Here is a 15579-nt window from a genome sequence, read left to right on the forward strand (position 1 = left end):
AAATGTGAAAGAGAATTGTGTGAAGGTATATGTGAGATTAAGTAGTGCAATACACGTAGACAACATTTGAAGGTGAAGCTAGGTTTTTGTGAAAGCATATCAGCATTACACCAGTACTGAATTCAACATATGAAGATGCTATTTTGAGCAGTACATTTTTATTGGATTTAACCATCCAATTGTAGTCAGTGTGACTCCCATTTTTTGATTGAGCAGTGAGCTCTAGGTGCTTGGCCTTTCTGCATGTGCAGACCCCATTTATGTAGACTTACTATCTGCAGTAGTATCATCTGATTGTGGGTAATATTTCCCATCATGGTTTTTCCCCTTACAAGGTTTCCATGTACAAATATTGGTGTTATGTGTTGTGGATGACTTTATGTTTATGTTTCATGCACTACTCTTTACCAGTATAGTAGTTAACTGTTAAAACCGTCTACCGACATACTTAACTGGTTTACCGGTATTAAGCATTAAATTGGTTAAGTTGTTTTTGGTTTGAATTTAGTTGACAACTCATTAACCCCCCCCTCTCAGTTGTCTCCGGGACCTAACAATAACATCACCATGTTTTATATTATTTTAATGTTATTTTGAAGAAGGAAAAAATGTCAACACCAAAATCCAACACTTTATTGATTTATTTTTTTTATATCTTCAAAATTGCCTATCATTTTGCATCATAATCTACCATTTCAAGCACTTCCATTAATTAAATAATATATTATTATTTACATAGTATTCCCTCATCACTCATGTTAATTAAATAATATTGTATTATTTAACTAATATTCATTACCACATATATTAACTATATTTATTGCTCTAAAAATCACCACTGCTTTAGAAAAATTATTATTTTCCTAAAAATTCACTTTCCTCTTAAACTAAATAAATGTCCTACATTTATTTAATTAGGATATATGTGCACATGGATTATTGCTTTTAGTTTTAAAATAAAGCATATGACAAGTGAAACCTTTAGAAATGGCCACGCGTCTCTACTTATCCAACCATATGGACAATCGTACATCTATTCATTCTTGAGAGACAAAATTTAACCTCAACCCTTGATCTTTTCAAGAAATCTCAATTGTCCATCCATCAATCAAATGTCCTATAAATCTAATGCAATCCTAACCCATTTTCAATAATCAATGAACTTAATACAATTAAATGCTAACTATTTATGCACTTCGACAATTTAATCATGCAAGGGAATATCATGGACATATGAAAGGGTAATTCAATGGTATTAGATGTAGTTTTGTTTGTTTTTAAATATCCTTTTTATCTAATATTGATGCTTTGTTTTAGCTACAAATGAGAAGAGTTTTTTAAATTTAACTAGTTTTGATACAAGGATATATATTTCAATAGATATTATATAAAAGAAATTCCTTTGTTAGGAATACAAATGACACCAATGTTATCTATTACACAAGTTCCAAGGCAACAAAGGCATTATCCCAACCGCCTAACTTATAAAAGTACTATAAATAAAAACAATAAACAAAGAAAATAAATGTTTAAATAAGCATACACTACATTTAGATGAGTTTGAGATCCAAGGAGACAAAACCTATGATTAAGAGGACTACAAATACAACACTTCCTATCCAAATGGAAACTAGAATAAGACATTTAGACATTATTAGTATTGATGAAGAAAAGACCATTCTTGATGAAATAAAATGCTAAAATAATCACATGATTTCATCAACTCTAACTAAATTTTATAAGAACCCAACAAAAATATTGACCACCTCCCTATCCTACACTATCAACTTTGATTCTATCCTTCACAATATTTGCATTAGAGAAACACCTTTAACTCAAAGCCAAAGAAGCAGGACTCATATTTTACTAAAATATGATATGATAAATCATATTTTTTCAACAACATCGAAAAGTAAATTAAATCATTTGGATGGGAAGACGAAACTATTGAATGTTGGAATTTTGTGAGAAGAAAGCCTCGAATGGCCATATTCGGTAGCATATCATTTGTTTTAGTCTAGTCATTTCGCCTTCTATCATTTTACTCTTTATTTAAAATGACTTTAAGTTTTTCATGTCAGCAATTAACTATCAAACATTTTTTAAGTCAAAATAATAATAAAGAAAAACATGGTAAAGATTCATAGCAATCTCTATATCATTTTTTAATTTTTATTTTTAATTTATTTTTTAATTATTTTCTTTTAATCTATTATTAATTTATATTTAATGAAAGGTTATATATATAAAACTATTTAAAAATTATCAAATAATATATTAATTTATAGTTTCATTTTTTTAACTTTTAAAATATCAAATGATCGATTTTCTTATGTATGATTAAAAATCACATTAAAAAACAAATAGTTGTAGAATGTAAATAAAATAGTAATTAGCCAAAATTTAAAATATTTGTATCCATGTCCATATGTAGTAAATAATTTAATATCATTGAAATATGAAAACATAAAGCAATTTTTTTTTCTATTTATTTTTTAAAATTACATTAGAAAGTAAATAGTTATATAATGTGAATAGAATAGTTATCAATAAAAACTTAAAATCTTCCTATCCATGTCATATGTAGTAAATAATATAGTATTAAGAAATTATTATTTTTTTATCGATAAAAGGCCGAAGCCAAAGAATTTTTATTAGTTAAAAAAATAAATATAGTTATACCTCCATTCAGTGTGGGCACTAGTAGGAAAGAATGGAGGAAAGAAAACCTCCGGTCTAGCCCAGATCCATTAATGGATCAGAAAATATACAAGATATAGGTTACAATAATGAAGATGATGTAGGTATCATTGGGCCCAATATCCAGGATGGCCTTGAGGAGAGCATGTGAAAACCATCATAAATTATATGAGCAACATAATACCCTTCTCTACGGGTGACCCCCTCTCTTGTGAGTGACAACCCTATCTTTACCTGAAATGAATGAATGGAGTAGGCCCTAACCCCTAAGTTGCACAAGATACTCATGACATCTTTCAACATGATGTTAGAAAAAACAAACAAAGATAAAACTGCATTCGATATTCAAGCCATCTTAATTAGACTTCACAACTGGTCATACCTGCCAGGATTATCACCCTGTTATATCATAAAATCTCAAGACATTAGCCACAAAGAAATTCCATAATCATAAAGCATGGTCAATGCTCAAAACCACCGAAGGGGGTTATTGGATAAATTCAATATTCAATCATGGAGCAGTCTTCCATAACTAATTCTACATAGAAACGGGGTGAGTTGCCACCCATCATAGATTTAAATTCAAACACAGAGCCTGTCATGACATAATTTCTTTACTAATATGAAAATGCTCAAGGGGAAATGAAAAACTTTCAGAAAGACCCAGATCCTATTGAACTAATGAGCATTTAATGTTCATAGATGAGCTTATTCCGAGGATAGCTTAGGTGAAGCTGAATTTGAATGAGTATGTATATTAGTATGTATATATAAGTCTATTTATCTATATATATCTAAGTAAATATGCATATATATATATATATATATAAACATATATACATATACCTATATATAAATATGTATATATAGATATTTGTCTGTATACATTCAGTATATATAAATCTATATTACGGCCATAATAGGCCTATAAAGCCTGGAATTAACTGAATCCAATCATTCATAGAGAAATAGATGCAACATAACATAAACATAATTATAAAACAGCAGAATAGAGAACTCATAAAGAAGTATGAACAGCCAAAGGTCTTTTTAGCTTGTAACATCTGAAAAGGAGGTAGAGTTAAAAGGAGTTCATCGAAGACAAAAAAGAATACCCCCAAAAAAGGTCAACCTAAACATTGAGAAACCCAACGTGCAAAAACCAGGAGTCTTTCCATCCAGGAGGAGCCTTAGCCTTTCTTTCCTTGCTTGTGAAGAAGCCTGGAGTCAAAATTCTCTAGCTTTTCTATTGGAGGGTCTGTAGGGGAGGGAGTGATTGGCATGTTATCCAAGATGACTGTGATATTCTCCGCTTCAAGATAGTTAATCAGCCATTTGTCCGGAGGGGTTTTTTTGACTTGTAGAATCCATGAGAGGAAGCATAATTTTCTGCTTCTGATAGGGCAATAGGCTTCAAAATCCGCGCGGTCCTCGATCATCAAGATAGGGAATCGGGGAACTGGGTTGTTCTTTCTGATAAGAATATCATAATCCCGGGGTTTAGGAATTGTAAGTTCCTCATCTATGTTGTTCACTACACTATCTAATTCACCTAGGATATCTTTTTTGAAGACCTTTTGCACAACTTCACTACTATATCTCTGTCTTTCTCTAAATGCATAGCAATGGCTAGAAACATTGCTGCAATGTTAGGGTTCACTCTAGTCTGGGCCTCATTCATGATGAAGTCTTTTCCTAGAGTTTTCATCACATCCCCAGTGATCAACGGGTTCTGTTGGGCAAGAATGCCTTTCATTCTTTCCTCCTTAATCTCGCTAGTATTAATAAATTATTCTTAAGTGAAAATAAATGTATTTAAATATTTATATAACGTGAATAGAATAGATATTAATAAAAAATTAAAATCTGCCTATCCATGTCATATGTAGTAAATAATATAGTATTAATAAATTATTCTTAAGAAAAAATAAATGTATTTAAATATTTATATTTGTTATTTTATATTATCAAATAAATATAATAATAATATATTCAGTAATTTTTGATGGCTAATGCACAAAGAGAACAAGCGAGTAGTCTTCAAAATGAAGAGCAAAAAGGAGAACAACAAAGAGAATATGCCCAAAATTATCAATGAACAATCATGAAACAATTTGTAACAATAAAAATATTGAGAATGATTCTGAAACTTTACACATGGTTTTTTGACATGGACTAGATAATCTTGATACACCAAGTATGTGCTACATTTGTCAAGAAAATTATCCTGCAATGAAGGTTGTACGGGAAGTTGGAACCTAAAGGCCCTATTTGTAATCGATGTCAACAAGAGAATAATGAACATCAATTTTTAGTATTAAACATGGATCTTGGTCCACAACCATCAAAACATGCAAACTTAAAATAAATAGAGGAAATGATAATAGCATGCATCAACCCAATTCTTCACGCGACACATGCAACTAGAGGTCAATACAAATATAAAGGTCATACCGTAATATTTCCACAAGAAATAAGAAAAATAGATAAAATTTTAACACATCAAATAAAATATTTGCTAATTATTATTGTTCAAAAGAAATATCAACTTAGAACTAATTATAATTTTACACTTAATAAAGAGAGGCTATAGAAAAAAATTAAATATAAAGTAAAACATTATAGATTGTAAAGAGATGTTCAAATTGATGAAAATACACTAAGTGAACTTACATGCATTTTAGATGAAAATATTTTTGACTAATTGAACTCTATTCATATGGAGTTTGATTTAGATGAAAATGGATATGTATTTGTGGGTCCAATAGTGGAGATGGGTGAAGGAAACATTATTAATCACACTACATCAATGACCTCTAAACCACCAAATGCTCAAAGAGACAAGTAACTAATCCATGCATTGATAAATAACCCTAATGTAGATCCTTGATGACTAGTTGATTTCCCAATGATTAAAGAATCTCTAGTGACATGAGTATCCTCACTGAAGGATTACCTGGTATGTTTTTTACAACACTATTTTGAGATGGATGATGTGATTGGAAAGAACAACAAATCAAGAGAGCCCATTTGCATGAGTTTGTTAAGCATTTATTTCAATATAAAGATCGTTGTTTAGGACAACACATATGATTTTGATATTATATCATGGATATGATTATGTGATATCTAGCTTAAATTTCATCTATAATGTTTGTCAAAAAGAGCTTGCAAGACATGTCATTCACAATCAATGAGTTACAAGAGCATATGGAAAATATCTTGCACTCACATCTAGTTGACGATATGATGCATTTTGGTAGAACACTAAGGGGTACAAGACCATTTTGGGAAAAATGTCAAGTTGAATTAACTGGTTGCATCAAATTAGAGCACCAATAATTTTCTTTACTTTGAGTACAATGGAGATGTAATGGTCAAATTTTCATGTAGGAATGCTGGGGGACACAACCAACTCATCCACAAGAAGAACAAGTAGAAACGGCAAATATTATTGGGTACCTGCATATTGTGGCATATTGTATCCACCAACAATATACAATATTTTGAAAAGAAATACTACAAAAGGTGATGAAAGTAAAAGATTATTGGTCAAGATATGAATGAAAGGATTGAGAATCATCACATGTGCATGGATTCATATGGTTAGAGGAGTCATGATTTGCAAAGAAAAATAATACTTTGTTCAAGTTAAAAAATGATGATGATTTAATACTTTACATGCCATGCTACATATGCTACATGCTTAGATATCTTAAATACATCTATCTAAAATACATTGAAAGATTATCAGTCTTCAGGCACCTATCTATTCTTAATAATAATTTAAATATGGACATCTCAAGACTAATATCACTCGACATAATTTAAATAAATGTATTTAAGATATCTACACCAATTTAATTTCTTTTAACAATACTTAGCACTCCATCAAATATCTTTAAATGTAATGTCTCTACTTATACAAACACTCACCTTTAATATCAATATTCAATCAACTACCTCTCAATAAAATTAATATAAATATTTCTTTCATTGATGAACATAGATCTTTCATGTCAATTAAAGTTTGATGTTTACCTTACTTTTCACATCTTTTATTTTGAAAACCCGCGACACAGACGTAAAATCTTGTCGCTAAAGAAAAGAAATATCACTTTGGATGATAGAAAATAAAATATATAAATATATTCTGCATAATTTCTTCGAAAAAAGCAACAAAATTCTCTTGCTTCATTCACATGAAGTGCATCAACCCAATGATGATAAAACAAAAAAAGCTTGTGTAAATAAGAGAAACTACGTGTAACGTGCAGATTCATTCCAGAGAGGTTGGAGTATATGTACACCATCCCAGATAAAATACCAGCAATTATGTTAATAAGATTATATAAAGGTCACATTAATGTGGCTCCATTAACTAACTCATTTGTGAATGAGAGAGTGGGAACTATGGATGAAATATTTCCTTTGGACCACAGTCATTTGACCCAGTCTAGGCACAGAAAAACATCTCATTGATTCCCTGCTTTCATTGGATTCTTCAGTTCCTGCACAGTTGCAGATCCAAATGGTAAGTTGTAATTTATTCCAATCTAATGTTACTTTGACTAAAAGACGAGGTCTGTCATTTTTGCTCTCTGATCGGCCCGCTCTTGCTTTTTATGAAGGATTTCTAAGTATTAGTTGTGGTGCTTCAAAAAATGAAATGATTGGAGGGTTCGAGTGGATTACAGATTCCTTGTTCATCAAATTCAGAAACACTTCCACTTTGTCTCCATTCAGCTCTAACGATATCGCCTATCAGTATCGGTACCTGGCCTATTTTACAGATCTGGAAGCAAATAAATATTGTTACTTGCTGCCTGTTACGCCTCATATACAATGCCTGGTAAGGGCTAGGTTCTCTTTTGGAGAATTAGTGAATCTTTCTATAGCAAGCATCTTCGATTTCTATATAGAGGGAATCTACTGGGCAAAAGTTGACCTGGGCAATTTCACCGAATATGTTAATGTCTATTACAAAATCATCCTGGCCCCCAAAAGCGGTTGCCTGAGTCTATGCCTAGCTAGAAATTCAGAGACAGAAGAAAGTCGCTACGTTTTCAATTCAACCATTGAGTTGAGGCCTCTACAATCACAAATGTATAATACTTACACTGATTTCAACTACGGCGCTTTGCTTCGCTATTCTCGTACACATTTTGGCAGCTCTGAGGAGATAAAGTAAGCTTAATAACGATTTTGTTTGGCAGTTACTTTTGAATATCTTCAGTAGATTTTATCTAATGTAATGTTGTCGTCGTGGTACAGGTTTCCCGACGACCAGTATGATCGCATGTGGGAACCTCTTCAAGTGCCGTTCACAACAGATATGAGCACGGACGACTCCTCTTTTGGGAGCATGAGAAACCAACCACCTGTATCAGTATTAAAGACTGCAATTACACCGCAAGTAGGGGAAGAATTACTTGTTTCGAACTGGCTGACTCTTGCCCGGGGCTTTTACTATTTTGCTCTTTACTTATGCAACATCAATAAGACAAGCCTTTCAGGGAACAACACATTGCAGGTCTTCATTGGCAATGTTCAAATTGCAGTAATAGACTTCCCTGAGTATATGTACTGTTGGTGGACAGATCATCGCAGAGAGCTTAGTGTTAGCGGTAATTTTGCTTCATGCATTTCATGCATCACAGAACTGATAGTGTTCTTCTTCTTGGCACCTTGCATAACTGAATCTTCTTCTCCGTACTTTACGGGCAGTCAGCTCATGCAAATTACTACAATAAGCTAACTAATACAACAGTGTGTTAGCCTACTTTTCATCGGCTTCTTTCACCGTACTTTTTTTCTTGAAAGCGGTGGACATTATTTGTATATATAATGCTTTGGCATATTGTAATGACAAGATGAATTAATAGAGTTTCTTTTCCTTTGTTCTTTCTTCTGGTTTTCTCGGCAAGTTTTGCTTTTATTTCCCAGCTAGAACTTTTCTCTATTTTGCAAGGATAGCTGCAAAATTTTACATGGTATCAGATCAAAAGAGCTAGGAGGAAGGACAAATTATTTGCAAGCAGATTTCTGAAGAATGGAAGTTGACGTAAACCTCTGTTTATGGGCCTTGCTTTCATCTTCTCCTTTGTGACACATCATTTCAGTGGACCTGTCTTGTTTCTCCTTTATCATATTATGAAGGAGATTTTATGTTGTTAGTGCTAATGCTTCTTGGTTTTGTTTCAAGTTTGATCAGTTCACTGTTGGCACTTGTATTTTCAACTAGCAGCTTCTTCTTGCATGGTTGAGTAGTGTTGTTGGGGTCACTCGTGCAGATTCATGTGCTACTTGCATCTTCGAATGTCAGATGTTTTGTTTTTGTTTGCCATCTGATTATTGTTCGAGTAGTGTCGTCGGAGGCATTCATGCAGATTCTTGATCTTGGTCATCATCTTGGCTTTTGAGGAGGTTCTACATTCACCACTATGGCAGTCATCATTCGATGGTTGTCCACACTTTTCTTGTATCTCAAAGGATGTTCTTTTGCAATTCATATAGTTGCATCTTTGTAATTTTGAGGGAGGGTTTTGTTCCCACTGGGTTTTCCCTCTTCCTCTCGTCTTTCTTCTTTTCTTACCTCTTTTGTGTCTCCTTAGTTAGACTTAAGCAGGGGTGTTAGCGGTAATTTTGCTTCATGCATTTCATGCATCACAGAACTGATAGTGTGCTTCTTCTTGGCACCTTGCATAACTGAAGCTTCCTCTCCGTACTTTACAGGCAATCAGCTCATGCAAATTACTACAATAAGCTAACTAATACAACAGTGTGTTAGCCTACTTTTCATCAGCTTCTTTCACCATAATTTCTTTCTTGAAAGCGGTGGACATTATTTGTATATATAATGCTTTGGCATATTGTAATGACAAGATGAATTAATGGAGTTTCCTTTCATTTGTTCTTCTGTTTTTTCTTCTCCAAGTTTTGCTCTTCTCTTCTTGCTAGATCCATACTATGTAAGTTAGAAAATTTTACACTTAGCACAACTGAGTCTATAGACATAAGAATACATTCACAAGCAGCAACCCAAATGAGGCCATTCATAAATGCAGCTGAAGCATATCATATAGTAAACATCACCAATATGACACACGCCGGAGATGGTACGTTTATTTCTCCATCTGCTTCACTATACTCGGCTAATTTAGAGGGATGTGTTAGTTTCTTCTTGCTTCATCAAATAAATTCTGTTACTTTCTATTTGCTTCATTATACAATTTTATTTTTATCATATTTCTAAGTTTTCAATACTATTTCCCAGTTATTTCTCATAGAAATATCGACTAATATTTTTGTATGACACAGGACTTGCTATTAGAAAAGTAGCAGATGTACTCAATGTTCCAGATGATTGGACAACAGGAGATCCATGTTTGCCTGCAGTTTTACCATTAACCGGTGTTAAGTGCAATGACGAAGACCCTCCTCGAGTGATTTCTATGTAAAATACTTTCCTTAAAAATTCATTAATATTTTTGTTAAGTGCAATTCCTTAGAAAGCAATGAATACGTTCGGTGTCATTTCAACTCTGAAAGGTAACCCAGATAACTTCAACTCTTTTCAGGAATTTAATAAACAGGGTTTTCACAGGTATCATATCTCCAAGCATAACCAATTTAACAGCATTAATTAATTCTAACGTATTTTTCTGGATTCGATTGTGTGTATTTTTTCCATCAACATTTCGAATCACACTCAATTACATTAATCAACAATAATTATAAAAAGCAATGAATACGTTCGGTGTCATTTCAACTCTAAAAGGTAACCCAGATAACTTCAACTCTTTTCAGGAATTTAACAAACAGGGTTTCACAGGTATCATACCTCCAAGCATAGCCAATTTAACAGCATTAACTAATTCTAATGTATTTTTCTGGATTCAATTGTGTGTATTTTTTTCCATCAACATTTCGAATCACACTCAATTACACTAATCAACAATAATTATAGATTGCACTATTTTGCAATCTATAGATGTGGCTTTCCTCAGTTTAATAAGTGACTAATAAGTTTATGCTATTTGTTTTAGCTGTTAGGCAACAATAAATTTTCGGGCTCTATTCCAGATCTCAGCACACTGAAGAACCTTACGTCATTGTAAGAAATCCTTTACTATCTTCTATTAAAAGCCTTATTCCGATATACATAGATGAATGAGAGTAGTAGTTTCTATGTTGATCTTTGATTTCCTTGGCATGTGGAAGGCAACTACAAAATAATCAGCTTGTTGGAGATATTCCGAGTTGGTTAGAGAAGCTTCCATTGTTAAATGAACTGTATGTTTACTGATGACTACTCATAATAATTTTATTTTTATGTTTTGATGATCTAGTCAAATGTATTGTTTATTCAACCAGATTTGTTTTTTAACTTTAAGCTTTTTACGTTGTTTAGTTTTTTGCAGAACAATAAATTAGATGGAGATGTGCCACCTGATTTAGTTAAGCCCGGTTTAAACCTCCAGTATGAGGACATCCTTTCTTGTGTCGATCTCGTTCAAATAGAAACCATTATTGCCTCGTATTACAAAAGGATAATTGTTCAGATAAATTGTTTGCTTTAAGAATCATAATTGTTCAATCTACCGTGCAGAATTAGTCCTCAAAGTAAGACTCCACGCGACAAGAAAAACAAAGTAAAAGGCTGGATTATAGGACTCGTTATTGGCTGTTTGGTTCTGTTATTCGTTGTGATATTCGGGATTCGTCTATGGAGGCAAAAATATAATAAAAGAAATCTCACCACAAACTATGCAACCTCAACATTCAATTATAGCTGTTTTTCAGAATTCCTGTCACTGGAAAAGAGTTTATTTAAAACCAGTTATTATTATTGTAGCTCTTGTAAGTTGTAACTATAAGTGTTGAATCGTGTTGGAAACTTAGTTGCCAGAAACGCGACGGTCTCCCGTCGTTTCGCATTTCAACGGGAGAAACGCGTTTCTTGTTTCTAACGGCCGTTTCTGCAGCGTTTGTAATATGTTTTCCATTGTTTTGATTTGTCAGTCAAATAATTGTTTTCCATTATAAGCGGGGTAAAGTAATTGTTTTTAACAGGTTTGATAGTAAAGTAAATGCTTTAAACAGATTTGACAGTAAAGTAATTGTTTTTTATTGATTTAACATTGACACACTGATTTTTTTTGACATGTGAAATTGCATGTTTCATGGCTTAACTTTAGATTAACTAGTAGATGCAGATTATAGTTTTGTATTTTAGAAACTTTAACTTCATAATTTTTATTTATGTGAAATAAAGTTTTTAATGAAAATATATATAAAACTCCATGCTTTTTGATTTATGTAAAATAATTTTTTATAATTTTATATATATATATATATATATATATACGTTTCTTATACGCAACCTTTAAATATTCCGTTTCTCGTCATGTTGCCGTTGCGGTTGCGTTTCTTGTTTCTCGTTTCTGATAACTAAGGTTGGAAACTTTAGTTCTAATCTTCTCTTTTGAAACAGATAAAGATGATCCAAATGAATTTCGAAAACTGGTGGTAGAATATAAGGAAGAAGATATTAAAGCAGCTACAAACAACTATTCTACAATCATTGGTAAGGGAGGCTTTGGATCTGTGTTTTATGGTAAACTCTCAGGAAATGATGTTTCAGTGAAGATGCTTTCAACGAGTTCATCTCAAGGAAAACAAGAATTTCGAAATGAGGTTCTTCCTTTCCTCAAGAATAATGAATGCTTCATTGTAGGAAAATAATTTTCTTTTATCACCTATAGTTCTATTTCAGTCCAAATTACGTGTTTATAACACAACGCTTGTGTTCTTGGCTCCAGGTGACTCTCCTTTCAAGAGTACACCATAAGAATAGTGGCCTTAGTATACGAATTTATGGAGTGTGGAACATTTATGGACCATTTACACGGTATTGTTTATTCCATAAACAAAATTAAATGTAAATATTCAAAAAGACTTGCTATTCTATTTACAGGCTCTGCAAAACAAGAGAAACCACTTGACTGGCAAACCAGGATCAACGTTGCTCTACAAGCTGCACAGGGTAAATTGTTTGAGTAACTATTATTGACTTTATTTTTATGGCTATTCTATGTAAAATTACTTTTACACATTACAGATGTCTTACATGGTTTGCAGGTTTGCTATACCTTCATGAGGGCTGTAGTCGTCCAATCATACACAGAGATGTTAAGTGCAGTAATATACTTTTGGATAAAAGAATGTTTGCCAAGATAACTGACTTTGGTCTATCCAAGTTGTTAGTCAATGCCAAAAGCTATATAACAACTAATGTGAAGGGCACCCTCAGCTATCTTGATCCTGAGTATGTATTTTCGTACTTCGCCATTATTTGATCTTTTCAATTCATCAACCAAACAAGTAGTTTGAACATTCATCGAGTGGTTGATAGTACACTGTTTTTGAAACTTCCTGCAGGTATTTTGGAAAGTCATCGCTAAATGAAAAGAGTGATGTCTACAGTTTTGGTGTAGTTTTGTTGGAGATAATTTGTGGTGTACCACCCAAGGAGCGATTAGTTGAATTGGTAACTAATTTAATGATAATCAATTTATTTTTCTAATCAATAATATACACTTCTCATCCTCTTTATTATACAGGCGAAGGAACTGCTTTCATCAGGGAGACTAGCAGACCTGATGGATTCTTCATTGGGTGGTCGATATAGTGTAGAATCTGCAAGGAAAGTTGCAAACATTGCATACGCATGTGTGGAAGAAAAATCAATAAATCGGTCCACAATGAACACAGTTGTGAAAGAGCTAGCAGAAGCGAAGGCACTTCTATCGGTCCAAAACGTACTTGATGACATGCCTGAAGCTAGGTAGCCATAGACCTGTGGATCTCCTTAAGTGTCTTTTTTTACACACTTTTATTGTAATAATTATTATATTGGTTGTGGATCATGTTGGGATATGTAATTGTGAAAAATAGAAAAGTATAGAATATTTTAGAACTAGATTATCTTATTTGTATCAAAGACCTCTACATAAAGAGGCATCTATGTAATGTCTGAGCATCAAGTGTATAGCTGATCATGCAAAGTGAATGATGTAGCATTATGAGTAATGTTTGCAATCAATAGATCAATAGAGAATTGCGTTTTAGCAGTTGAATAATATGTGTTTATTTGTATATTTTTGAATTTGTTTATTGTTGGTGTTTCTTATTTGTGTGTTCATTTATATCTCAATCCATCTCAATAGATCACTTATGAACCATCCTAAACATGATCAAATTTGATGACTTTCGCTTATTATGTTTGATTGTGTTTTTAATTTTATTTTTTCTTAGTTTTATCTTTCAACCAAATAATACATTAAAATTTAATTGCAATTTTAAATGTTTTTAGTTTTTGATAAACGTTTAATAATATTTTTTTTTAAATAAATTATTTTAATGATTTATATTTATTAAAAAATAATAATATGATTAAATTTTCAATAATAAAATATTGGTGGATAAATTATTTTTATATATAATTTTGATAATTAAGAAACTACATTTCTTAAGTGTTTTTTTTTATACACTTTTAATTGTAATAATTATTATATTGGTTATGAATAATTTTGCGAGATGTATTTTTTTCCACCAATGAATTTAATCATCAAATGAAAGGGGGAAAATATAGAGAAGATTGGTAACATACATTTATATTAGCCAATAAGAAATATAGGTATATAACATTATATAAGGTTAAAGTGAAAAATATTAAATATTTGTTATTTTGGGCATGTCAGTCTAAGAGATCTTCAAGAGATTCTCACGGTTAAACCCACTTTACAGATGTTTTACTTTGTAACTTTTTCTTGAGAAAAGTCCACATAGCCTCCTTATAATCACCTTTTGTTTTCTTGGGAAAGCGTACTCAATCATTAGGGATACTACTGGAAAGGGCAATAGTGTCGGCTAAGAGCTAGAAAGAAACCCTACTCACCATGACCAAACCCTTCTTCCAAGAGTTAGAAAATTCCAAAGATGGACTAGTGTCCAAACCTTGTATAGACAAAATGTAGGGAATAAAATTCCCAACTTCTTAAATACTCCAAACTTGTTGGTCCTTTTTCACAAACTCATGATCATTGGGTTCCATTTGGTCTATGTCACCACCCATTATATCTTGTTTAGAAGCATATAGAAAAGTGCCTAACACTAGATCCAGAGGATAGAGACAAAGGTAGTTTCTAGAAATCTGATGGGTAAAATAAAATAAACTAGACTTCGATATTTTGGGTAAAATAAAATAAACTAGGCTTCTTCTTATGTCACATGGCATACTCAATTACTTAATCTTAACCCACTGTAATTGATCCTGAATCTAATTTATATTATTATTTTTTCCATTGGTCATTCTTATGAGAGAAAGACCAAGGGGATAAAGTTATAACATACACAAAAGGTGTCCCACTTCTTTATTTCATTTCTAATCATTTGATCTAAAATAAAAAAATTGTGATCAACCAAGACCTATACTATCATAAAAGTTGACCCAACAAAATTAAAGAATAAAAAAATTAGGAATTTATTCAATTACTGAAATAAAAACATCTTCATTTTACTTTAGTGATTTTTTAGTTGATTATTTATATCAAATATAGAGAAGATTGGTAACATACATTTATATTAGCCAATAAGAAATATAGGTGTATAACATTATATATCAATCAAAGTACAATATATATAAAAGAAATCCATATAAGCTTACACCAATGCATAAGCATATACTGTCACATATATGTAATACAAACTATATGTACAAAATTACATGTAGGCATACAACAAATGAACCTAATGTAGTTACTTCCCTCTATTGGAATGAAAGAGATCATGAGCTACTTTAGAATGTCATGTGGA

The 15579-nt window shown here is 32.0% G+C and overlaps 1 protein-coding gene across 1 annotated transcript; it reads left to right on the top strand.

The window, feature by feature from the left end:
• Positions 1–7231: 7231 nt before the first annotated feature.
• On the top strand, positions 7232–13553 carry LOC131045006 (putative leucine-rich repeat receptor-like serine/threonine-protein kinase At2g14440). Its single transcript, XM_059210761.1, has 16 exons — positions 7232–7887; positions 7975–8327; positions 10021–10145; positions 10510–10584; positions 10749–10816; positions 10924–10995; positions 11114–11182; positions 11312–11434; positions 11605–11688; positions 11776–11813; positions 12197–12399; positions 12525–12618; positions 12680–12748; positions 12844–13030; positions 13144–13252; positions 13326–13553. The coding sequence occupies exons 1-16, from the start codon at positions 7232–7234 to the stop codon at positions 13551–13553; spliced, it is 2553 nt and encodes an 850-aa protein (XP_059066744.1).
• Positions 13554–15579: the final 2026 nt, after the last annotated feature.

Source organism: Cryptomeria japonica, chromosome 1 (genome assembly GCF_030272615.1).
Source record: "Cryptomeria japonica chromosome 1, Sugi_1.0, whole genome shotgun sequence".
Classification (NCBI taxonomy): Eukaryota; Viridiplantae; Streptophyta; class Pinopsida; order Cupressales; family Cupressaceae; genus Cryptomeria; species Cryptomeria japonica.

What these genes read in the sequence shown, in the direction of transcription:
- LOC131045006 (XM_059210761.1), top strand. Translation starts at nt 7,232, where the DNA reads ATGGTAAGTTGTAATTTATTCCAATCTAATGTTACTTTGACTAAAAGA. An exon ending in ATGACGAAGACCCTCCTCGA is followed by an intron (nt 10,146 to 10,509) that starts GTGATTTCTATG and finishes AACTCTTTTCAG; the next exon opens with GAATTTAACAAACAGGGTTT. An exon ending in TTCGGGATTCGTCTATGGAG is followed by an intron (nt 11,435 to 11,604) that starts GCAAAAATATAA and finishes TTGGAAACTTAG; the next exon opens with TTGCCAGAAACGCGACGGTC.